The following is a 25,793-nucleotide window of genomic DNA, read 5'->3' on the forward strand; positions in this document are numbered from 1 at the left end:
TAGGCCAAAAAATGTCCAAACCCAAACATGCAAAAAAAAAAAAAAATGTGAAACCTGTTGCAAATTACTTCTTACCCTTCCAGCAAGAAGGGGTAAAAAGTCCCAGCACTTTGCGCGTCGGGTTTTGGGGGGAAGGGGGGGGGAGACGAAATAATCCTCTATTTAAATAAAAATAATTTCTATTACTTAAAAAAAATTCTGAAACCTCGCAGAAACCACTCTATAATAGTAAAACAATAAACTCTCACATAAAAAATTCCAATTAACAGGGGTGTACAGGTGGGGGGGGATGAGGGGGGGAGTCCATGGAGCAGCTTTGCGTCATTGGAATTTTTAAGGCAGTTTTTTCAAGGGGTATTTCTTTCTTTATTGAGGACTTTTATTCTTGATGGGTACTCCGTCACACTTAAGGGGTGCGCCATCGCTTTGAGGGGGGGGGGACCCTGAATTTACATTCCAAAATCACAGTGAGTGCACATTTGCAGTGAAGTTCACGAAAAAATTTCCCTGACTTAAACTTTTCCGAAGTACAAAATGCCTCACAATGATATGGTAATGTCAGAATGATAATTCTAAAAGATCTAAGCGAGCTCAGTAACCAAATTATTTGTGATAGGAGTTATTAAACTGTTTAGAGCGCTGGAAAAAAAATTCCTGTGCAGCATAAAAAAAGTCCAAATTGACCAAAGTTTCCCTACTTCTTCTTGATTAACTTACTTCAACTTTTCTACAATCTTTTGCCATCACCGTAAGGGTGGGACAAACCGGAATTGCCAATAGTGAGACGGGCAATGCTGCAATTCTGTACCCTCTAAGTCGGTGGGGGTTCTCATTTGCAAACACCAAGCTACCTCTCTTTTATGCAGCTGGTTATGTGAATTATGCTAAATATGCGGACATATACTTGCAACTCTATCTGAAACTTTTGAGTACATTATGCGATAAAAAAAAATTTGATCACATCAAGCATCAGCTATCCATCGATCTAACGCAGTGACAAATTCAGGTGGTCTAGAACCTGTAGTGATTCAACGATAGAACAAGTCTTGATGAGAGCAATGAGCAATACATCAATAGAATGCTAAATATTTACATCTTTTTGTCTCCCAGTTTGGAAATCTCAATCCGTTTCTAAAGCCCCAGAAGTTTCTTCCCTCTCAAGTTGGTATGGGTATTGCTCGCTGATGATAAGGTGAGTTGCGATAAGACCTTTAACGTTCGGGTAGTAACATCAAATCATATTGAAGGCAAACAATTTTGTGGCATTTCTTTGTAAAGGAGGTAAGCAGTTATGTCTTTAGCTTCTGTTACGAGAGTAGTTACTATCTGTAAAGATGTGTAAGCCCAAACCATCTTTTACACCGAATGGTATGAACAGTAAAGATGGAATAGCAAATTGCTAAAAACTTCTGGTACGAGTTATGCGCTGATCCTCCATCAGTATTCGATGAATCTGGTTTCAAAAGGAAAGAAATCCTGTATCGTTAAAGTACTATTATCTGAAGCAAAAGGTTCATCCAAAATCACAGAACAAACAGCTGATGTCATATATGAGGCAGTGAGAAGCAAAGGGATGTAAGTGGACATTTTCAAGTTTTGAATAAAACGCGTTTAAAGATAAGATCCTAGGTAGACTTTCATTGATTTTTTTTTCTAAATCATGCTGTATAGAAGCAACTACCAGGTCTACTAGGACCATTTCTTGCCCCAAGATATAGGAGAGGTTCACCAACCATTTGTACTGGTTATCTCCAAATTTTTAATTTTGCCCTTTGCTTCTCACTGCCTCATATGTAATAGAAGGAAGATACCCGCTTGAACATATTTTTGGCAATGATATGTAAGTTTCAAGGAAATATGCCAGCAATGCAGCGTGTAGGTCACTTGTAAGTATGGGAAAGCTAGTGTCATTTTTGATGGGTGTAAAGAAAGCACCACAGAAATATAATCTGCGTCCTATTACAACAGCCAAGCCTTCTGCTCTAGAAGACTTTCTGCGTCTCAAATCTTGTGCTTGCTCTGAGGGGTTCATTGGATATAGTGAATGTTTGAAAAGTCTGAAAGTAGACTGAAGTGCTCAATTATATGCACAAACTGTGTTAAACATAGCTGCAACAATAACGATTTTGCTGAGGATCTAGATTCCAAAAAACATCTTGATAACGAAGACTTTTTGTTACAAGCTTAGGAGAAATCATTTGAAAACAAAAAAACAGTTCAGCGTTATTTTTCTGGCCATTTAATCAAATGTGCACCATCAGAGGGGGGGGGGAGGATAATATTTTAGTACATAATTTCGTTTTGGGACGTGAGCTACTGTTCTTATGGGGTGGACAGTCCTGATTTATGCATTTTAGATTTGCATGAAATAATACTTCTACTTGAAATAAAAGGTGGGGGGGGGGGGGTGAGGATTTATTTTATTTGGCAGAGGGGGGGGGTGTTGTAGCTTTGAGAGGAGGTGCACCATCGCTCTTGGAAAATGGACACACTTGATTTCTAACAATTTTCTTAGCATAAAACAATGTTTCCATATGAAATGTATAGAGGGGGGGTTCGGGGGTACTGCTTCGCTTTACGGGGATAGGGGGGCTCTGTAGCATTTGTGGGTTTTGTCATCCCTCTTGGGGGTCAAACACCTTTAATTTTATGCTTTTAAATTTAGTATAACATAATATTCTCACTTTAAATTTATTCTAAAAATTCTGAAAAAATACCCAAAACTGCAATTTTTAGATGTCCCCCATTCCAAAACCCGACGCACAATGGGGTGGGACTTTTTACCTGTTCTTATTGGGAGGGTAATAAACAATTTACACCAGGTTTAGCTTTTTTTTTTTTGGATGTTTGGGTCCGACCCCTATTTTTACTGTACTAATAATGAGGTTCAATTTTTTGATATAAGAGGAAGTCAGTAAAGGTCTGAGTATTAACAATAGGAACCTAATGGTGTGACCTCCTATGGTATCCCCCCCCCCAAAAGGATGTCAGTCAATGCGAATCCCAGCCCCCCTGTAGGAGGATACTCTGTTCAATAAATTAAAAAAAATTTAAAATGTGTGGTGGGGGAGGGGATTTTTGAACCAAGCTATAAGTATTTTTTATAAATCTCAAATCCAACTTGAAATCCAAATCCCCCCTGCTTCCCCCCCCCCCCATGGTGATGCAACTGCATTTGATAAAGTAAATATAATTCAATATATTGGAGGAAATTTTCTGAATCAAAGCATTTAACTTTTCAAAAACTTGCAATTCCACTTTGGATGTCACTCCCTGATGGTCAAACCTGGGGCGGACCAACCCCCTTCTTTCCCCGTAGCAACGCCACTGATATACATACATATATATAGAGAGAGAGTTCTAAGGAAGAAAATGTACCTAAATCAGTCTTTATCTCTCGAAAATAGTCTACTTGTCCACTTTCGGTTTTTGAAACCATTGTATCCAGTTTGGAAAATTGTTGCTGACACATAATACGGAATGCTTGTAGTCTTTCTTCATTGGTTTTGTCAACCAACAGTTTCCTGTCAATTTTTGCATGAAGTTTTTCAACATCCTCCGTTGTCTTATCAGCCACGCAGAGCAACTAAAACGTGCCGAAAATGAGATCTTAAATTTATATACAACAATGATGCAGAAATATGATTTTATAACACTGAATAAATTATAGAACTGAAAAAATAACAATATAGAAATAAATAACTAAATAAATAACATATATTAAAGCTATAAATAAGTTACTTGTTTTGCCTGATGAGTTAACTTCTTTTCTGTTTCGCTTTGAACATTGACTATAAATTGCTTTTCATCTCTTTCTAGAGTTCTTTCAGACAAAACCTTAAAATAGAAAACATTAAAGTAGTAAATGTTCATTATATGCCACCATCATAAATAAATAAATTAAATGAATAAAAATAAGTTTAAAAATGTCAATCATCAATTTAACCAAGAAAGGGATAAGACGTTAAAACAAAACTAATGGCAAGAGCAAAAGCAAATACTGTCAGCCCCGCTTAATCGGATAGTGGATAAACAAATACCCCACTTATACGAATAAAACCTCCTGGAATGAAATATTTCCCCGCAGACGCAATGTCAAAGATCCCCGTTTTATCGACTAATGCTGATCATCATTTGCAAATATTTTTGCTGAAATTTTTTTTAGAATAAAGAAAGAAAGAACAATTATTGACGTAAAAATATCTTATATAATTAAAAGCTGAGCGTATGTAACTATGTAAACTATGTATGTCCAAATTACTTCTCTCGAACGTCAATGAACCGACCATCGGACCAATTATCGATGGATTTGTAATCTTCCCGTCTTCATGTTTGGCTATTTAACATAATCCTCCAATAATAATTAGCGGATATATCAATTAAAAACTATTAATTAAGACACTTTTCTAAATAAAATCCCTATTTTTCGAAGGCTTTTCTCCATTCAAATTATTATTCAGTGCTTCATCTCAAATTTCCATAACGATGCTTTTCTATTAAAATTTGCAGCGTGAAGAAAATGATTGAGATGAAAGATGTGTTGCCATTTTTTTTCTTGAATATGAAAAAGTAAAATTCTGTTTTTTTTTAAAGGCTTTTCCTGTAATCGGGGGATTTAAAATGTTTCCTTTTTGGTTATTTTTCCACAATCTGCTGCAAAATTGCACTGATTCTTTTTTTTTTGTTCAGCCTGGTTGTTGAAAACGCGTCACTTGACATAACTTTTATTTTCGAGGTAGACAGTGCAAAGCCGGGCGACGAAGCTTGTAAAGTAATATTTTTCACCGAGAACGAGTGACAAAAACAACATTCATATTCCAAATATATTCATGTATCAAAATGTTCCACTATTCTATAGTTTCTTTTATCTTTGCCATTACAAAAAAAAAAAAAAAAAGATAGCGCAATCAATTTTTGAATTAAATAACACAAAGAAATATACACATTTTAGATGATAATCAATTGATAAATATTACATACAAAATACAATAGACTAGGGGGGGGGGAATCAGAAATATATTCCCAAAAAACCTTGAGCAAGCAACCTACTGTTATGGAATTTTTCAAAAAATAATGTTCTGAAAAAAGGTGCCAAAACAAAGATTTCATAACTTTTAAGTTACTTATTATAATTTTCATACGTACTTGTAATATACGTATATCATCGCCTCAGAGCAACAGTAAGATATCTTGGTGTTATTTCTTGGACTTACTGTTGCTCTGAGACTATGATATACTAATTATTAAACCATTTAGGTGTTAACTTAGTTTATTTCAAAGTCGTTTTGCAACAAAATTAATTCATTCATTTATATAGCTATTGCTTTATGATTATTACGTTTTAAGACAAATGTTGTCATTTTAGAAAGGTAAAGAAAATTTCCACGCTTAATCGAATATTTCTTGGAACCAATAATATTCGATTAGCAAGGCGGACAGTATTATGGGAAATGAAAATAGGGTAAATCAAATACACAAAAATGATTACCTTTCGGGTAACATTTAGAGCATTTGTTTTTTGCACAAGATCAGAAGCAGTTTCCTCATATTTGTTTATTGTTTCATTCAGTTGCTTAGTAATCTTTGCAAGTTCATCCTTTGCAGCATTAAAAGCCTGCTCATTCTATAAGAAAACAAATAACGAAAGGTCAGTGTATCAAACTGAAAACAGATTCAGTTAAAAGAGAAAAAGTATTCATTTGAACTCAATCATGAGTATTGCAAAAAAAGTAATTAAACAAACTGAAAATTTACTCATTAAAAATAAAAATAGCACATACAAAGCAGATAATCAATGTAAATAAAACACAAATTGTAAAGATTGCAGCATTGTGAAAATACTGCAAATACATATCACAAACAAAACCCCCAAATATATGGAAATACATTAATTTCTGAAAGTCAGGACGGTGAAATGCCTGTGCAGAAAACGCAAAAATAGCAATTTTGTAGCAGATTTTTTTAATTGGAACTATTTGGCACGATAGCTAAAGGGTGTGACCTTTGCTTTTTCAAAACAAAAAAAAAAATTTTTTTTTACAAAGTCCATTCTTTACATTTATGCTTAATGCTTTTGAAACTAATTTGGATTATAGTGTTATCTATATATATATATATAAATGGGTAAATGTGTGTGTTCCCTAAGGTCTCAGAAACTACCCGGCAGATTTGGCTGAAACTTTCTTTGTTTCTTCTTTTTGGTATTAGGAAGGTTTACAGACCAGTTTGAAAAAAAGAATCTGATTGATAGTTTCATTTTTATTCCAATTTATGTCCCAATTTTAACATAAATGCTCCAATATTGGGGTGAAAAAATACTTGCACGTACAGTAGGCGCCACTTAATGTGATCATGGTTAATGTTATCATTCGCTTAATGTTATCAGAATTGTGAAGCATATATTAGCTACCAGTTTGTTTGGCACTCTTAGCTTCCTTAAGAGGTTCTCCAGCTCACTCACTTTCCTATGCCGTGCTGATGAGTGCTAATAAGCATGAAACTGCAGTCCTCGGCTGGAAATTACTGAGCTGACGGTGTATTTCATGTATTTCTGCTTTAGCCCTGGCTATTGGGCGGTAATTTACTGAACAAACCAACAGTATTTTTGATTTAAAACTGTCCCAAAAATAAACTAACAGTACTTTTGAAGTATTAAAGGGATTTAATGAAAGATCGAGTCGCAAAAGCAAAACGAAAGAAACAAGCTGACAATCATCAGCATGAAAAATAAACTGTTGGAAACAAAGATATTAATTACAAAAATATGAAAATAAAATCCAAACAAAGCAACACCTTTCAACAATATAGTAATAAAAATTTTAAGTGTGAAAAAAAAAATGTAATATAGCAATCACAAAAAAAAAAATAAAAATAAAAATAAATTAAAAATAAATAAATAAATAAATAAAACTCATATATTTAGTGCAATAAATCCATTTTTGTTAAAGGTTTGTTTTGTCAAAAACAAAAACATTCTTTTGAGAGCATCCATTTATCATTTGAAAATACTATCACTTTCAGCTCCTGTTGTCATAAAGTATGATACAAAAAGCAAAGCAAATATTAAATTAGTTTTAGTTTAAAATAATCAGCACCTGACAACATTCTTGCATAAAGAGGGGCAGAAGTTCGAACTTGGGGGGGGGGAGGAAAAAGACTGAAAATGCAGAACTAAAATAAATTTGTTCTTGAATATGGGACATAAATTTTATAATAAAATAATTAAACTAAATAAATAACGAAATAAGTAAACTAAAGGGTTTGTATTATGTTAGGTATTTTTAGCATTCAACATTAATTTTTGTTTCAGGCACGTCATTTATTGGAGTCAATTTCTCTCCTCCCAGGCTTTGGAAAATTACTGCTTAACTATACAAGTTTGTGCGGTTTTTGTTGTTTTCAGATAAAATTTGCATTCAGTATACGGGCCAGTTTTAATTAATCAAGCAATAAAAACAAATATTGTTTTTATTGGTTCAATGATTTTTTTACCTCCTTCTTGTTCCAAAATTTTTGTCACTGAAAAAAAAAAGAAAAATCTATGCATGGTAAACATGACATTCTTATCAAAGACAAAGATTAGTTACTAATGTTTCTCTGTGCATGAAAGGGAAGGCATGTAGTTTCTCTCTCAATCCTCACCATACAACAAAAATATTCATTCGGAAATTTTTTCACGAAATTGAGAATGAGGGGGGAGCACCCGGGGCTTCAAATGCCTGCATATATCTCTTTCTCCCCTCCCCCCTTGATCAGGAGCTCCGAGTTCAATAACTTACAGTAGATAAGCTGCATCAATACAATTGCCGCACCCCAAAAAGAGTAAAAGTCTGTCAAAAAAATTTATTAAGTTCAGAAATGCCACATTGCTATAACGCAGCACATAAAAATGATGAGCAACTCCTCGATATATATCGGTGTAGAAAATACTCATTTAAAAAAAAAAAAATTACATATTTGCTTGTGGCTCTACCCCTCAACTTTTAAAAATAAGAAGAAATAAAAACGGAATCTCGCATTTAAACAGATTTCCGATGATTTCTCTAAAAGTCAGGAACGTTTTGCCCATCTAGGTTTTGCCATGTTTTTTTTTTGCAAATGCACTCTTTGCAAAGAAAGAAAATGAAATTTTATAAATTTTATAATCATGTTTTATGATGTAGAATGAACAATAATCATATTTATGTATGAAAAAGTTGGTTTCCGCGATTATTTTTGAAGTGGTCCGTTTTTGCGAATTTCTGTTATCTATTGCTTTTATTTTGCACTAACATCAATAAAATATATACAGTGTACATGTTTTTTATTTTTTGCTTCCTTACATTCCTTTTAAGGTTTTACATTGCCTTTCTGTTTGAATGGAGCTCCATTTCACTTGTAATCATCTATACAAAAATTTGGTGAATAGTAATTTTCGGCTTTTCCCGCACTTTTTGAACAAACGGCCGTTTACTTTAATTGAAGCTTCTAAATTGTCGCGTAAATAATGAAAATTGCATCAGAATGTACCAGTATCTATTTCTTTGTTTCGTTTAAAACAGTAGGACTGAAGTTGATCATAAACACCGCAATGCCAAAAAAATTCACTTATGAAAATTTAACTTTTAAACACACAGACGTCGCGGCGTTCGTTCCAGAAATTACTGTAGGCAGTCAGTGAAAAGCTCAGGATCCGCTTGTTTCTTTTGCTTTTCAAAATTGAAATATGCAGAAAACTAGTGGTGCAGCATTGTAAAAATAAGAATCGATGCACAATTAGAAGTGCTATACTAAAAGAAAAAGTACGGAAAAAATAGGAAAATAAGGAGAGAGCTCTAAAAAGTAGCTAAAATAGGAACTCTTCGGGGTCTGCTTATTGTTATTTTACTTTTATGGGGTAAGGAAGAAGCTTGATTTTTAATCACATCAAAGCTGTGTGTGTTTTGAGTTCTTTCAGTAAAAACAGAAAACAAATGAAAGGAGAGATTTTTTCTCAAAATTATTACTGACTCAGGCAACGCCAGGCATTTTTGCTAATAAATTATAAAACTTAAAAACGGAAAATAAAATAAACTGCAGGGTTTGTGCTGATTTCAGAAAAAAACATTTCAAAGGAGTCCAAAAAGTGTCAAGGAATTACCATAAACTAAACACAAAGCGTATGAAATATCACCTCCCATTTCATTCCTTCGAAGTAGTAAACTAATTGGCTTTTCTTAAAATAATATAGTAAAACTACTATACTTTGATGTGGATGAAGTTGCTTCAAGTTTGATTCGTGATATTCCAAGGAGTTCTAAGTACCTTGGAAATAGCATTTTTTTCCAAGGATATGCAAGGAGTATGTACACATTCGAAAACTGTGGGCCCATGTTTAATTTTATACCATTTAAATGCCTACCTCTAAAAGATCCTGGATATTTTAAAACTAAGATTTTAATCAAAATAAAAGGAATTGTTACTGGTAGAAAATTTAATAAACAGAAGAAATGAAAGTTCAATTTTTGTAAAGAAGCAGAAAGCTTGAACAAAGCAAAGAATATTTATGCTACAAACAAGTACAGAACTGTTTAAAAGTATTCAGAAATAAGCAGCAAATGATTCATTTAATGCTTTTAATTATGAAAAACATTTTTTTCATTAATATGCTTTATCAGTGTCAATAACAGATAAATTAAACTAAAGTCTAAAAGAGTGACCACTGCTGCCCTGAAAATGTCAACTAAGAAGTCAAGTACACAAAAAACATACAAACCTTTTTCTGTTCCTGGAAATGTATAGTGGAAAAAAACATTCAGTGCACCTTGCACTTGTCTAAATTTAAAAGCAATATCAATTAAGGGGGGAAACCAGTTTAAATGAGAGAATACATCCACTTTTTAAAAATAATAGTTAAAATTATTCAAGAATATGTTGCCGAAATTTCAGTGTAAATTTCCAATTAGTTCTGATGCTGTGAGCACTTAAGTGACTGTGGAGATTCGAAAATGTTCACAGCAGTTTCTACACAAACGCGTTTTTCTCAAAACAACTTTTTTTCAACTTGTGGGTATTCTAGCTCAAAGAGTTATTGTCCTATCATTTTTAAAACTTGTATGAATATTTTTTATCCAATTTTATCTATATGAACCTAACTCTGGGATGATATTATTAATAAAAATATTTTTTGTAATGCAAGAAATGTGAAAAAAAAAATGGTAGAAAAACATGACTTTGTAATTAAATGCCTCAAAAACATGCAATTTTCAACTTCTTTAATCACAATAAGATTTATATTCTTAGGAAATATGTTGTTAACGAGAAAGAAAAATTGTAGTGATTACAGATAAAAACTATGGTTTTGGTAATGCCCACCAGCAACAAGCTCTGATGGCGACCATTTATGGACAGCAGCTTCTAACTCCACTATTTCTGGAGGAAATGACTTGAAATTAAATAATAGTTTAAAAAACTAAAAAAACACGCTTTCGTAGCAAAATGAACTAAAAAGTGAAAAATAATCTTTGGATGATAGTAGTTGACCAATCACTTAATTTTAATGTAATACAAAAAAGCGTGGGGGGTTATCAGTTGTCTTGAATTTCTTCCATTTGTTGTCCAAGCAAAAATGTAAATAGACAGCACCCCACGCTTTTTTGTATTACATTAAAATTAAGTGATTGGTCAACTACTATCATCCAAAGATTATTTTTCCCTTTTTCGTTCATTTTGCTACGAAAGCGTGTTTTTTTTTAGTTTTTTAAACTATTATTTTATTTTTCTGTTTTTTAGTCTTATGTTGGAGAAGTATTAGGCAAAGTTGCAATTATTTCTTTTCGTAAAAGTCATAGTACTGCAATATTTTTTACTTTCATTAAGTTTGACAAAGTTTTCTATACAGAATATGACTGGCAATGTGGACGAGCAAAACATTTGAAATTCTATTTCGAAAAGTTGATCTACAAACAGAAATTTATAGCAATTCCATGTGCAGTTTATATGCATTTTTTATATACAGTTGAAATATTTATCCAGAATTGACGAAAGTATTTATAAAACAAGTGCGAGGTAATATCTTAAAGTTAAGACAAGGCCACCCCGATGAGATGTTACTGTGAGTCATCGATGTATGTTTGCGGAAATCATATTTATATTACGTTGAAAATTTGAGATGCATTTTAATAAAAGTTTTGTTCAACAATGGTCTGATCAGCAATGAATTTCCAACTGAAGGCTCACCTAAATTTTGGCATTAAATTAGTTAAAAACAGTTATATTTCATGTTCGAATTACCTTGGAACATTGGAACAAATTTTGTCTGATGCAGAAAAATGAAAGGTTTTTGTAGATATTTTAAAATAATTTTTGCAAGCATTTTTTTAAATGTATTTTTAAAAATTTTTCCTTTTTCATTGTTGGATTTATGCCAAAATATTGATTAAAATTGGAGGAAACTAACAATTAATTTGATTATAGAATATTGCATTGTCATCGGGTCTGAGGAAGCGTGCCAAATTTCAAAAGAATCCGGTCTCAGGAAGTGGGCGAAATTTGAGCTGCAAGATTCCGTAACAAGATACATACATACATACATACAGGTGAAGCTAATAAACCGTGTTAAAAATTACAAAATGTGCTTCAAAAGATGAATAAAATATCATCAAAGTTTGAACAAATTCTGATATTTCCTTCCCTGTTAAAAAAGATTCACGAAAAACACTTAAAATTTTGGTTTTGTAAGCTGGTTTTCCCGTTTAAATATAACCAACTGTTTACAACTGTTCAAGTAAAAAAAGTATTTTGCTTGTGCAAAAAAAAAAAAAAAAAAGCTTCAAACTACAGACACACTCACAAAATTTAAACAGTCAACATGCATTTTTTAAAAAAGTAAACAAGAAGTAAATGTACCTTCATATTTTCTTCCTTTAATAAGCTGTTTGTGTCTGTCAACTCAGTGATCATTTCTGTCTTCTTTGTAAGATCAGCTAACATGTTGCTGGGACAGAAAATAAAGATGAATTTTATGCATGAAATTGGTTGTGTTAAAGCACATAATCGAAAGTTCCAAACTTACTTATAATTTTCCAAATCAACAAAAAACCCTTCTTTCGAACGTAGTGCAACAAGATCTTTTCTAAGTTTCTCTATTTCATCTGCATATTCCTGGAATATTAAATGAACATCAGTCTACAAATATATAATATTTCATACAGTAATCTGTATATCTGAGAGCAAAGGTTTGCCGATTGAGCAGGACCTGATTACTGAATAGGTCAAATAGGCCATGGACTAGGGCCTCCAAATGGCTGAAATTTAGTCTATGGCTAAAATTGTTTCAGCCAATGGCTAAAGTTATAAAGTTTGAATACATGGCCCCCCCCCCCAAAAAAAACAGTATTTGGCCTTGGGCCCCTCAATATCTTAATAGGGCCCTGCCTTTGAATATAAAAAATGTAACTAATTTTGGGGCTTACAGTCTGTGGTCCATGCAAGAAGTCTGAGGTCAATGTTTTGCCCAAAATATTTTTCTTCTTCAGAATCTAAATGAATTAATAGGGAATTTTTGGTCCAAGTTCTAAATTCAAGTTCAGACTTCATCCCGCTGAACCCATTTGTGCTCGAAATAAAACTGAAACACGTCAAGTGAAACAGTGAGTGGATCATAGCCTAAAAGCACAGAAATTAGTTGTTCTAATCTGTCTGTAAGTTTAGAATCCACTTTAAGACATAAGATATAGCTTGACCATGGAGAAATGGCGAATGGACTGGAAGCGGAAACAGGAAACTTCATTTTGTAATAAGTAGAATTAGCAAGATTGCGTGAGCATTAAAACTTTAACTGCTGGCATGTTCTTGCAGATTCTATCTATTACAAATTGAAGTGTCTTGTTTCCCCAACCTGTTCATCTGCCATCTCTGTGGTCAAGCTACAGTAATAACTTTGACAGAAGGTAGCATTACTGCAAACTAACAACAGATGCACACATAGACAAAAGACTTCATGCCGAATAGCAAGAAACATACTGTATGTTTAAAAAGTGCCAATAAAATATGAAACACAAACAGCAAAAGTAAACAATGTATACATAAACATAATCAATAAATAATTCAGAACAAAATTCATCATCAAAAATGTTAGGCATGAATTCCTAAAATATAGAAAAGGTAAGGACAAAAATATAGCTGTCAAGACTTTTCAAACACAAAAATGTTTTACCCTTATGAGAGCACGCTTTGTCATTTTCTGATTTACTTCTGGTCTGATAGTAATGCTCTTTGCTTTCGTTGCATAGTCTAAGGTACTGAGTGTTTCATCAAAATTGCACAGTGCAGGAGATATTGTAGCAATAATAGATGTTTTTGTATGTCCACCTAGTGAGTCTTGTAAAAGCCGTGTCAGTTTACTTTCTCTAAAAAAGAAACAAAATAAAAACCAGATATAACAAAATACTTTTAGGTCCTGAGCACATGAACTTATCTTTTCTTATATTTAACAAGATACAGTATATTTTTCTTATGTGGGCAGGGGGACATTAGCAGACCTGCCTTCCCAAGTTGAATTTACAGGTCAGCCAAAAAAAAAAAAAAAAGGAAATTTAGAACTTCAGAAAAAACTTCTGGAGATTTGTATAAAATGTGGGTGCATTGGTAAATCTAAAAAAAGAACGTGTTGCAGTTTAGGGCAGAATTTCTACTCTATTATCACAGGAGAGAAAAAAAAAACACCCTGTTTTTTTTCTTCTTAATTTATTTTTTGATGACAACAGCAAAACTTGTCACCCCATATAATCTAGTATTGAGCTGTTGATGTCATGATGCGCGCGATTAATTTTGCAAAGTTATACAAAAACCAAAAAGATAACGATTTTAGGCCGTGGAAGTGGAAGCATCACAGCCGCGCATAACCTCAGATCAACGACTGCCTTGAATGCCAAAGAACAAAATTTAAAAGACTTACCCTGGGTTGCGTGTTTGTAGACGATAGTAAGGACAAAATTCATTACCGTACATTCTTTATTTTATGTTAAACTTCTGAGCAGACACGAAGACAGGAATTTTGCATGGTGATCACCAAAAAAACATTTCTCACTTGGTAAAAAACACAAATGCGAGGAATACAGACTTAAGAGTTCAAAAAAAATGGAGCTGGGGTTTGCAAAGTTCGTTAAAGATAAAAAAAAACGGAGAGTTCACTCGGATGGTGGTGAAATATTCAAATTGAAATGGACGGAGGACGGACAGTTCACTATGAAGATGGTGGGGTGTAATTCAGGGATGGATCATGATCAAAGATGTCAGTTGCAGGCCAGTGTACGTTGAAAAAAAAAAATGGCGCTGGCTGGTAATCTCCATGGTGACAATGTTGAGATCATCACAAGATTAAAAATGATTCAGGGTAATTTCGGGGTAATTGAGGATCCATGTCGTCACCTCATGCTATGTTGATCATCAAAAGGGTAGTTAATTAAGGGCTCGATTCCGGTACATTCGGCGTGCCACCATCGGACGCCATCATACACACAGGCGATGCATTTCCTATGCTCTCATCTTCGGCTGCGACGAAGTATAACGATCTTGATTATCATGATTTCAAAACACAAATAAAAATAAGAAAATTTCACCTCATTTTGAGGTCTTAACCATATCGCGGAGAGCAACGGCCGTCCCATGACGCCGCGCACTGATGCTTTTTCATCGCCATCGTTGGATAAAAACAGGAGCCGCAAAAATTGCGACCGAGCGGCAGAGATCAGCAAGCAGAGTGAAATGGTGTTAGGCATAAATGCCTTTTAATAACAACAGTAAATAATCCTATCTCATCACCTCACAACACCAAGAGTAAAATAATGTTTTTTCTTACTTGTAATGTATTACCAATCATTCTGCATGACTGGGGTAAAAGATTCTTATCAGCACTCATTCACATTGGTCGAATCGACCGAATGTTTGTTTCACTTTCGTTCACCCTTGGCGGGAACTCCGTTGTGGATGACGTCATAGATGCTTCTAGAAAGAATCTGATGGCACGTGTGCTTAAGGATAGCAGTGATGTGTCCGTTCACGTGACTCTGATATGCTAATGACCCGGGGGGATATTTAAACTGCTCGCGGCTTTAGTTCGCTCTCTCTCTTTGATCATCTCTCGTCGTGGTAGGCGGTCGCTCGTTCGGCATTCGAACTTGCTTGTTCGTGCCGTTTGCACTTTATTAGAAATGATTAGCTGGACTTAGCTTATTTTCCAATGGGTCTACTTCATAAAAGTTTTTAGTCAATAGTCATGCAGTTTGCGTTGCACTGTTAGTTATATCATGCAGAAGTAGCATGTAAAGAGATTATGTTGTTAGTATTTATTTTTATCATTTACAGCGTGTTTTTATCTATTTATATTATCGTTTAAATAAACTTCATGAAAGTTAGAAATAGTTTGTCAAGTTCTTATTTCCGAACTCACTCTGCTAGTATCAAAGAAACATTGGGGAGATATTATTAGATTAGAAATTCTCCCCAACACGGGTTATGGGCCCAGCACGCTTCCACTGCGCAGACCTAGTGAAAATATTTTTGGATAAGACTAGGAAATGATAGAGAGTGTACATGCATCTGTAAAAAGGCGGGGTTGTACTGCTGCCAAAAGTACATGTACCGTTGGATGATGTACATTTCGATATTTTACAGAAATTTTGAAAAATTTTTTGGAAGCTGCAAATTCGATGACCCATCTGAAGATGAAGTTATTGGAATGTTGAGATGGGGGGGCGACCAAGATAGATGCGACTTAAAAGATTTTACCAAAATTCAAGAATACTAAAGTTTGAAAAAAAAAAGAGAATGGCAAATTTCGCGATTCAGATTGAAAAGCTGAACAACAAGAATTACCTCGAATGGTCGACGAATATGAAGTTCCTTCTCATGGAACGGAATGTATGGGACATTACTAACGGAAAAGAGAAAGAACCAGTCATTAATGAGAAGACGAATGTAACAGAAAAGGATGTGAAAGAATTTATTGTGAGGAAGCGAACTGCAGTCTCTCTAATCTTCTTGAATATTGAACAAAATCTAAGAAAATAGTTGAAACTATAGAAGATCCATGCGAATCTTGGAAGAAACTAAAATTACATTTTTTTCCGGAGAATAGATGTATAAGTATGCAACTCTTCATTGAGCTGAATCAATGCAAGAAAGAGAATGGAGAAAAGCTAAATTTATTCGCGGCGCGTCTGCAGAGAATTTTCGACAAAATCAAGGTTGCTTATCCGAATTTCCCGGAGGACTGTATTTCTTTTAAATTACTGCAAAGTTTACCAGAAACGTATGATCATCTAATTCAACAGATTTTGATGAGGAAAGATGAAGATTTTACATTCGAGAAAATCCTGGTTGATCTAATTATTGAAGAAAACCGTCAAGAAATGAAAGAAGAGAAGACAAATGAGATGCAGGTTTTCCAAGTTAAATCTAAAATTCGATGTTACAAGTGTCATGAAGATGGGCATATAAGAAGCAGATGCCCTTATGTCAAAAATGAAGACCGTCAAAGATTGACATCACAAGAAAGAAATAAAAGGGGAAACCAGCACCAATCCCGGAAAGAATGGAGGGATGAAGGTACGAGCCCGAGGAGTAGAAATCGCCGATGGAGTTCTAGAAGGAAGTTCCAGGAGCGTCGCCGATCACCTTCAAATAATAGATGTGAGTATCCTTTGTATTTCTTGTCAGAGGCAAATCTTAGTCAGACCCAAGATAAAGGGAATACATTTATTTTTGACACTGCCGCATCAAATCACTGTTGCTCAAATAAGAACTGGTTTACGACATTTGAACCCCTAAATGATGTAAACATGGCTGTTGCCGTGAAAAAGCAAACTTTCCCGATTGAGGGAAAAGGGAAAATCAAAGTTAACTTCGGTAAAAGAACTGTAATTCTCAAAGATGTAATGTATTCTCCCCGTTTGAGACGAAATATTTTGTCTGGCACCAAGTTTGACCAGGGTGGTGCAAAATTTAAAGGTGGGAGAGGTTTCGTGGAGGTATCCGACAAACAGGGATTAATTTTTAAAGCTGAACTCAATAATGGAGTTTATAATGTTAATTGTAAAAAGTTTAAAAATTCTCCTAGTTCTAGTCATGTAAATAAAGAACCTTCTGTAGAATGCTGTCAAAGCGACATTGAAACTTGGCATAAACGCTGTGGACACGTCAACACTGAAAGTATTCGTAAAACTAGTAATCTTTCAGCTGTTCGTGGCCTACCTAAGTTTAAACACGTTAAGTTAAACTGTGATGTTTGTAAATTAGGAAAATTTAAACGTGTTAGTTTCAAGTCAATTAATAGAGTAAGAAGTACCCAGCCATTGCAATTATTGCATATGGATGTTTGGGGAAAATGTGAAGTAGAGGGTAGAAACGGAGAAAATTATTTTCTTTCTATTATTGATGACTATTCTAAAAGGTGTTCATTGTATCCTATTAAGTCAAAAAGTCAGGTTCCAGGAATTGTAAAACAACATATTCTGAGAGCCGAAAGATTTATCGGCAAAAAGGTTGTTAGTATCAGATCTGATAACGGGACAGAATTTGTAAATCAGGAACTAGACGGGTTTTGTCAGAATATGGGTATACATCATGAACTCACAAATGTGTACACACCAGAGCAAAATGGATTAATTGAGAATTTTAACCGCACAGTAACAAATAGTGCACGCGTTTTGTTAAAAGAAAGTGGTTTGCCAAACAATTTTTGGCCCGACGCGATGTTATATTTTGTATACACATGGAATAGGATTTGTCATTCAAGTCAAGAAAAGACTCCTTTTGAACTTTACGGGGGAAGAAAACCGTCTGTAAGACATTTAAAAGCATTCGGAACTACTTGTTTTGCCGGTATCCCACGACAATTAAGAAAGAAACTAGACCTAAAAGCCGAAAAAGGCGTTTTAATCGGATACGCGTTCAATCGTAAAGGATTTCGCGTTTATCTTCCAGACAAAGATAAAGTCATTGAAACAATCAACGTATCTTTCAAAGAGAACTCCTTTTTCAAGGACGAATTTACTTCCGAGCAGGAATCGCGCGGAAAAGAAAATACCCTTTTCTGGCCTCTTTCGCCTCAGGCAGAAGATAAGAATTCTTCGGAAGAAAGCGAAGATTCGAATCGCTTCAGAGAATTAGATGTTGAAAGTAGCTCTGAAGGGGGGGCGGAAAGTTCAGACAGTGAGGGGGATGATTCTAGTCGCAAACCAATGCGGGAAGCTAGGTGGATTCGGAAATTTATCCCTAGACCTGATGGTTCAAGAAACGACGTATATTATTTTGAAAAGGGGAATAGCAAAAGATTAAGATCGTTGAATGATGTTCAAAAATATTGTCTTCGTGAAAACATAGTGTATGATCCGGAATTATTTAATTTTAAAGGCAATGATGATTTTCAGGGTGAAGTTTCAAATCAATCTAAAATTTTAACTCATGTTTCCTGACTAGACACAGAAATTCAAATCCCTAGAACATATAAACAGTCATTAAAATCTAATGAAAGGGGGGAATGGCAAAAATCAATGGAAATTGAAATAGGCACTATGCGTAATAGAAATGTTTGGAATTTAGTCAAATTACCGGAAAATGTTAATCCTATCGGATGTAGATGGGTTTATAATTTAAAGAAAGGGGAAAATGGTGAAGTTTATAAAAGTAGACTAGTCGCTCAGGGGACTAATCAAGTGAGGGGACTAGATTTTGATCTAACCTTCTGCCCAGTAGTCTGCTTTAGTACCATTCACTTTTTCTTTTCGTTGTTGGTATCAAGAGAAAATTGGCTACATATCCAATGTGACGTTAAAAGTGCGTACCTATATGCTCCTATTGATGAAATAATATATATGAAGCAACCCCCAGGTTTTATTGAAAAGGGAAAAGAAAATTATGTGTGCAAATTGAATAAAGCTATATACGGCCTGCACCAAAGCGGTCGTCTGTGGTTTTATGAAATTGAAAATATATTGCTTAAAATTGGTTTTCATAAATTTTTATCATGTAATTGTGTTTATTATACTGATAATGTGATTTTACTCTTATATGTGGATGACATTGTGTTATTCAGTAAGAAGGACAGGGATATTAAAGATGCTTTGAATTTACTTCAAAAACATGTTGAAATTAAAATTTTAGGTAAAACTAAAAAGCTACTAGGTGTAGAATTTGAAAATGAAGGAAATGACTTAAATTTACATCAAACAGAATACATTTGTGTAGTTTATGAAAGATTTAGTAAATTTAAAATTCCTATTTCTTCTTTACCTATTAGTAAAGGATGTGTTTATTCAAAGTTAAATTGTCCTACTACTCAAGCTGAGATTGACGAAATGTCAAAATATCCATACAAGAGTTTATTAGGGTGTTTATCATTTATTTCTAGTAGAACACGTCCTGATATATCATATGCTGTTAACATTTTCAGCCAATTTCAAAGCAACCCAGGAATTGTACACTGGGATGGATTGTTGAAATTACTAGGATATGTTTTCCATACTAAAGATTTAAAATTAAACTTAAAATGTGAAAATGTTCAACTTATAACTTTTTCGGATGCTGATTTCGCCACAAATAAAGATGATAGAACCTCATTAGGCGGTCAACTTGTTTTACTTGATAAAGCTCCAATTGAATGGCGCACGTTCAAAGAACGAAGCGTTAGCCTTTCAACGATGGAAGCTGAATTTATTGCCATGACAGAATGTGCAAAAGAGCTCATGTGGTTTGATCGTATAATTGACGAATGCATCAAAATAAAAATTGTTAAAAGTTGTAAAATTAAATCTATTTTGTATGTGGATAATCAGGCTACGTTAGATTTTGTTAAATCGCCTATCGAAAATCATCGTAGTAAACACATTGATATCAAATTGTTTTTCATTCGGGATTTAGTTCATAAAAATATTTTTAACGTGAGATATGTCAAAAGCAAAGATAACCTGTCGGACATATTCACGAAACCTCTCACCCGATTAGAAATTCAAAGATTTATTGAAAATTTTTTTTGTACAAATATAATATAATTTAGAAACATTTTTTAGATATTTTAGAAAATTGTTTAATGTACTTTAAATTTTTCTTCTTTGCATCATGTTTTGTGAAATGTTTTTGCAAGTTCTAACAATTTAATTGTCCACCTAAATGTTTCGGTGGCTTTTTCTTCCTATCAACCGGGTTGCGAACAGCTTTTTGTTACGTCTCGTTAAAAGTGAAAATGTAATTGTCAGAGTCTTCCCGGGAGTTAAGATAGAGGGAGTTTATTGTTGCATGAAGGTCTATCGCGGGTGTATTTGTTTTTCATTTTGTAAGACCCTATTTTGGAATATTGGAAACACCACTAGTTCCCGTTAGAATTCGTAATTTTCCTTCATTGAATATATTATGGTGCAAAAATGTTATTAAAAAAAAAAAAAAAAATTGAATTGGTAAAAATGAAATTTTAATCAGTTAAAATTATCAGACAGTCTTTAAGTATAGATGGGAGCATTTTTTTTTTTGAAGATTTTTAGTGATCTTTTTGTAAATGAAATTATTTAATGAGAAATGTGTAGTTAGTAAAAGAGCTTATTTACATTTCGTTATAAACATTTCTCAATATATGCTTATACTATACTATTTTCTAGACTGTGATATTTTATATGCTGATTCGAACAGTTACTGTGGGTTTTTATTTTATATTTCAGATTAACCTACTGTCATTGTTATAAATAAAATCGGAAAAATGATTGAAAAAATTATAATGGACTTTGATCAAAAAATTTGTTTTCGAACTTTTGGTGAAAATTCGTGGAAAACGTACTATGAGTTACGACGTACGAGAGAGTACGAAAGAAAAAAAAAAGGGACATTTCAAGATGATTGTTCTTTGAACTTTGAATTTTTTTCAGCAAAGTGTGTTGCATGTTGTGTTTTTCTCAATTTTTCAGATCTAGATCTATATTGGAAGTTCGTAATATAGAGTCAAGTTTATATTTTAAAAATTTGTTCATTGTTTTTCTCATATAGTTATTAATATGTGGAAATTGTGTTAATGTCTAAATGAAGTCGAATTTTTTTGAATGTTTTCATTGTGAGATGATGAGAGGGGGGGCCTTGTTAGGCATAAATGCCTGTTAATAACAACAGTAAATAATCCTATCTCATCACCTCACAACACCAAGAGTAAAATAATGTTTTTTCTTACTTGTAATGTATTACCAATCATTCTGCATGACTGGGGTAAAAGATTCTTATCAGCACTCATTCACATTGGTCGAATCGACCGAATGTTTGTTTCACTTTCGTTCACCCTTGGCGGGAACTCCGTTGTGGATGACGTCATAGATGCTTCTAGAAAGAATCTGATGGCACGTGTGCTTAAGGATAGCAGTGATGTGTCCGTTCACGTGACTCTGATATGCTAATGACCCGGGGGGATATTTAAACTGCTCGCGGCTTTAGTTCGCTCTCTCTCTTTGATCATCTCTCGTCGTGGTAGGCGGTCGCTCGTTCGGCATTCGAACTTGCTTGTTCGTGCCGTTTGCACTTTATTAGAAATGATTAGCTGGACTTAGCTTATTTTCCAATGGGTCTACTTCATAAAAGTTTTTAGTCAATAGTCATGCAGTTTGCGTTGCACTGTTAGTTATATCATGCAGAAGTAGCATGTAAAGAGATTATGTTGTTAGTATTTATTTTTATCATTTACAGCGTGTTTTTATCTATTTATATTATCGTTTAAATAAACTTCATGAAAGTTAGAAATAGTTTGTCAAAGTTCTTATTTCCGAACTCACTCTGCTAGTATCAAAGAAACATTGGGGAGATATTATTAGATTAGAAATTCTCCCCAACAAATGGGGTGGAAAAATGAATCGGCAAATGAGCGATCAGATCCGGGTACGCGGCAATGCGCGGGAACCAATGAGTGCGTTTGGCGCCCAAAAAACGAAGGGAAGGGGACGCTACACCATTTTAATGGCCGACAAGAAGATGCAAAAAATCGGATCGACGCTTGAAAAATTGTCAAAAAGCTAAACGATGGGAAAAGTGAATAAGACACATATTTGATATCGTAAAGTGCACGAAATTTAACGGGGAACGCGGGGAAAACGTGGAATGCACAAGAAAATAAAAAAACAACAAAAATGGGGGAAGAAAACGATTAAAATGACCGAAAACATGGGGAAAATATAAATGGGTAAAAAATGTGATATGCATTATCACAGTTGAAAAAGTAGTAGTGGGGTGGAGGGGCAAAATGGTTAACTAGTAAAGATTGGATATGTTTTGTATGGTTTGAGTATAGCTATTTTTGTTCTTGGAAAAATATTCAAACTGGTATTTTTACTAATGCAATACAATCTATATTTAAGATTATCCTCCAATGTAAAACACTATTCTTTTTTTTAAAAATATTATTATCAAGTTATTCCTTCATATCTAAAATTGAGCAAGATGCTATTATTGTAACTTTTAGAATACAATTGAACTCTTTTAATACGATCTCATGTTTAATACGAAATCACGGATAAAACGAACATTTTGTTCATTAAGTTTGTTTTGCTATCTAATTACATTAAAAATTTCACATATAATACGTACATTAAATTGAAAGTCTTGACAAGACTAACAAAAATTCTGAACTCTTTACTTGTTAAATACTATAATTTTATTTTTTAGAAATCATTCATCATTTTCTTAAGTAGTAGAAGTCCAGTTGTGTATCAAGAAGAAAATATTAAATATTTTGCACAGAAAATAAAGCCTGTACGTTTGTTTGCTTGTGGGCATTTCAATTTAATCAGAGATAAAACTGTACATCTTCAATTGTGGAGTACAACCTGTTCTGCGATTGCCAATTATCATGTTCCGTTTTCAATATTTTCCAAAAACATTCATTTATAAAAAACAAGTGATTTTTTTTTTGAGTGTAATAATAGATAGAAAAAATGCATGTATTAGTAGTAACTTTTTAAAATATAGGTAAGCATTTTTTTGTTTTTTTACAGCATCACTCATTCACGGTTGTTACGAATAACGGCTAATACAAACAAATTCATGGATTTTCGACACTTCGTATTAACCGAGTTCAACTTGTTGGGGAGAATTTCTAATCTAATAATATCTCCCCAATGTTTCTTTGATACTAGCAGAGTGAGTTCGGAAATAAGACTTAACAAACTATTTCTAACTTGCATGAAGTTTATTTAAACAATAATGTAAATAGTTAAAACACGCTGTAAATGATAAAAATAAATACTAAGAACACAATCTCTCCACATGCTATTTTTGCATGAGATAACTAATACTGCAATGCAAACTGCATGACTATTGACTAAAAACTTCGATGAAGTAAACCTATTGGGAAATAAGTTAATTCCAGCTCATCATTTCTAATAAAGGGCGAGCGGCACGAACAAGCAAGTTCGAATGCCGATTGAGCGACCTCCCACAATGACGAGTGATGATCAAAGAGAGAGAACATAAGCCGCGAGCAGTTTAAATATCCCCCCGGGTCATTAGCATATCCGAGTCACATGAACGGACACATCACTGCTATCGTTAAGCACACGTGCCATCAGATTCCTTCTAGAAGCATCTATGACGTCATCCACAACGGAGTTCCCGCCACAGGTGGACGAAAGTGAAACAAACATTCGGTCGATTCGACCAATGTGAATGAATGCTGATAAGAATCTTTTACCCCAGTCATGCAGAGTGATTGGTTAATATATTATAAGTAAGGAAAAACATTCTTTTACTCTTGGTGTTGTGAGGTGATGAGATAGGATTATTTACTGTTGTTATTAACAGGCATTTATGCCTAACACAACTGTACTTCCTTTTTGGAGAACATATTCCAAAAGATTACCAAAAAATCTACATCTAAAACAAAAATTAAAAATTTTTTAAACATTCATTTATATAGTCTTGCTCATGTGCAGTGCAATCGGTGCCATTCTAAAGTAAGTGGTTCTCGTGGAAAGGCGCAATCAAAACGTAGTTCTCAAATTCCTGTTGTCAAACTGAAAATAGAGCAAAGAATCAACATTAAATTTTGCTTCAAACTGGGCAAAACAGCTGCAGAAACATACGAAATGTTGAAACAAGTTCCCTTAAACTTTGGAATGGTTTAAAAACTTTCAGGACAGGTGCAAAAGCGTCGACAATGATCCACACACAGGTTGGCACCAGTCCGTACGCATGCTGGAATCAATTGAAAAAGTTTGCATTATGGTGACAACAGGAATTGAAGAGCTACGTTTTAATGCACCTTTCCACAAGAACTACTTCAAAATGGTGCTGATTGCATTGCACATGCGCAAGAAAACGCTCTTCAATATGCAATCATTAACGCCATCTTCCAGCTTTTCGTTCTCTTACAGTTACGTCAGTCTTGGAAATTAATACCCGGACCTTGTATAATAGTGTAATGTAAAAAAAAAAGAAGATTGCAATGATTTTGCTTACAAAACAAATTTGAAGACATCAGGGCCCGATCAAGCCAAACTGGTGCCCAGGTCCTGAGTAGAATTTGTTGCCCCCCCCCCCCCATGAGAAAATCCTTTCAATTTTAAAGTCAATGTTTTATACTAGAAGCCTCATGTACTAGAAACTACATTTTAAAGGAACATTACTACATTTAAAAGGAAATCTCGGATTTGAATACCAAACACTTGATAGTCACCAAACTAATCACAGTTAAAATTGCCTCTTAAGGCGAAAAAGAGTTAAAAAACAATTTAAAACTGAAAAAAAAAAAAAAAAAAAAACCTTACTAATTCTGACATCAAGCTTTAAAAAGGCTTCTTTCTGGCTTTAACAGAGGCAAATGTGTCCATCAAATAATCGAAATCTATGTTTGATGTCACAGCATTTTCAGTGGTCAATAAGGAAAACACCCGTAAACAGGACCGTATCCAGAGGGGGGCCTGACGGGCCCGCCCCCCCCCCCCCCCGAAATGTTTTGTACCGTAAAACAGAAGAAGGTTTTTTTTTTCTTTTTTTAAAATTCCTATTGTCAGAAAAGGAAAATAACAATTTTTTTTTTATTCTTAATTTTGCTACTATTCAAAATTTATAATATTTTGAAGAAATACAGAAAAAGCAGTTCTAGTTCTCATTAGCTGCAAGGCACGCTTGAAATTTAGACATTTAATTAGGACTTCCTGCTCTCTTTCCCAATTCAATTCAGGGCAGTCCAGGGTCAAGGCAGGCCCTTTGTCAGTTCGGTAGACTTTTCAAGTCTACCAAACTGACTTCTGTGCAGAGGCGTGCACAGAAATTTTGGGGCTGTCACAAATGCTTTTTTTTGGCCCCCTCCATATTGTTTACCCATATTTTCAACCCTAGGTTTAAAAATATTGGACCCCATTTAAGCTCGGGCCCGGGCCAACAGGTGTCCCTTCTCCCCTCTATGCACGACCCTGCCCTCCTCCCCCTAAAACTCTTATAAAACTTACACTGTACTGATTTCGAGCAGGGGACTCCAGAAAGGCTGGGCCCCTAGTTTCCGATTAGGCGAGTATCTTGTTACCAAGATGTGCCAAATTCAGCTCCTTGATACATCCTGAGTAAAAAATGCAAAAATCACGATTCTCGCGTTTTTGTAGCATAATTTTCAAGATCATTTTTGTGACTGATATGTTTCTTGTCTTGCATTTATTTAATGCCGAATTCAGTATCGCGGAAGTTCTTTTGTTATTGCTTGTTTTTTCTCTTACTTCTACTGCATACTGTTAATACCTTTAGTATGAGAAAAAAAATAACACTTACTCTACTCTCTTTCATTTTCTGCACTACTTGTGATGAAAAAAAAAGTTTGT

General features: G+C 34.1%; 1 protein-coding gene across 1 annotated transcript in view; it reads right to left on the minus strand.

The window, feature by feature from the left end:
• The window catches only part of LOC129233152 (kinesin-like protein KIF11), a 116,605-nt gene that overhangs the window by 52,249 nt on the left and 38,563 nt on the right, over positions 1–25,793 (minus strand). Inside the window, exons 9-14 of the mRNA XM_054867221.1 lie at positions 13,175–13,367; positions 12,032–12,120; positions 11,866–11,953; positions 5,489–5,623; positions 3,742–3,837; positions 3,379–3,586 (exon numbers count right to left, since the gene is read on the minus strand). Coding sequence (XP_054723196.1) covers positions 3,379–3,586; positions 3,742–3,837; positions 5,489–5,623; positions 11,866–11,953; positions 12,032–12,120; positions 13,175–13,367 — 809 coding nt within the window. The remainder of the gene's footprint in view (positions 1–3,378; positions 3,587–3,741; positions 3,838–5,488; positions 5,624–11,865; positions 11,954–12,031; positions 12,121–13,174; positions 13,368–25,793) is intronic.

The sequence above is a fragment of the Uloborus diversus genome, unplaced genomic scaffold, assembly GCF_026930045.1.
Source record: "Uloborus diversus isolate 005 unplaced genomic scaffold, Udiv.v.3.1 scaffold_213, whole genome shotgun sequence".
Lineage (NCBI taxonomy): Eukaryota > Metazoa > Arthropoda > Arachnida > Araneae > Uloboridae > Uloborus > Uloborus diversus.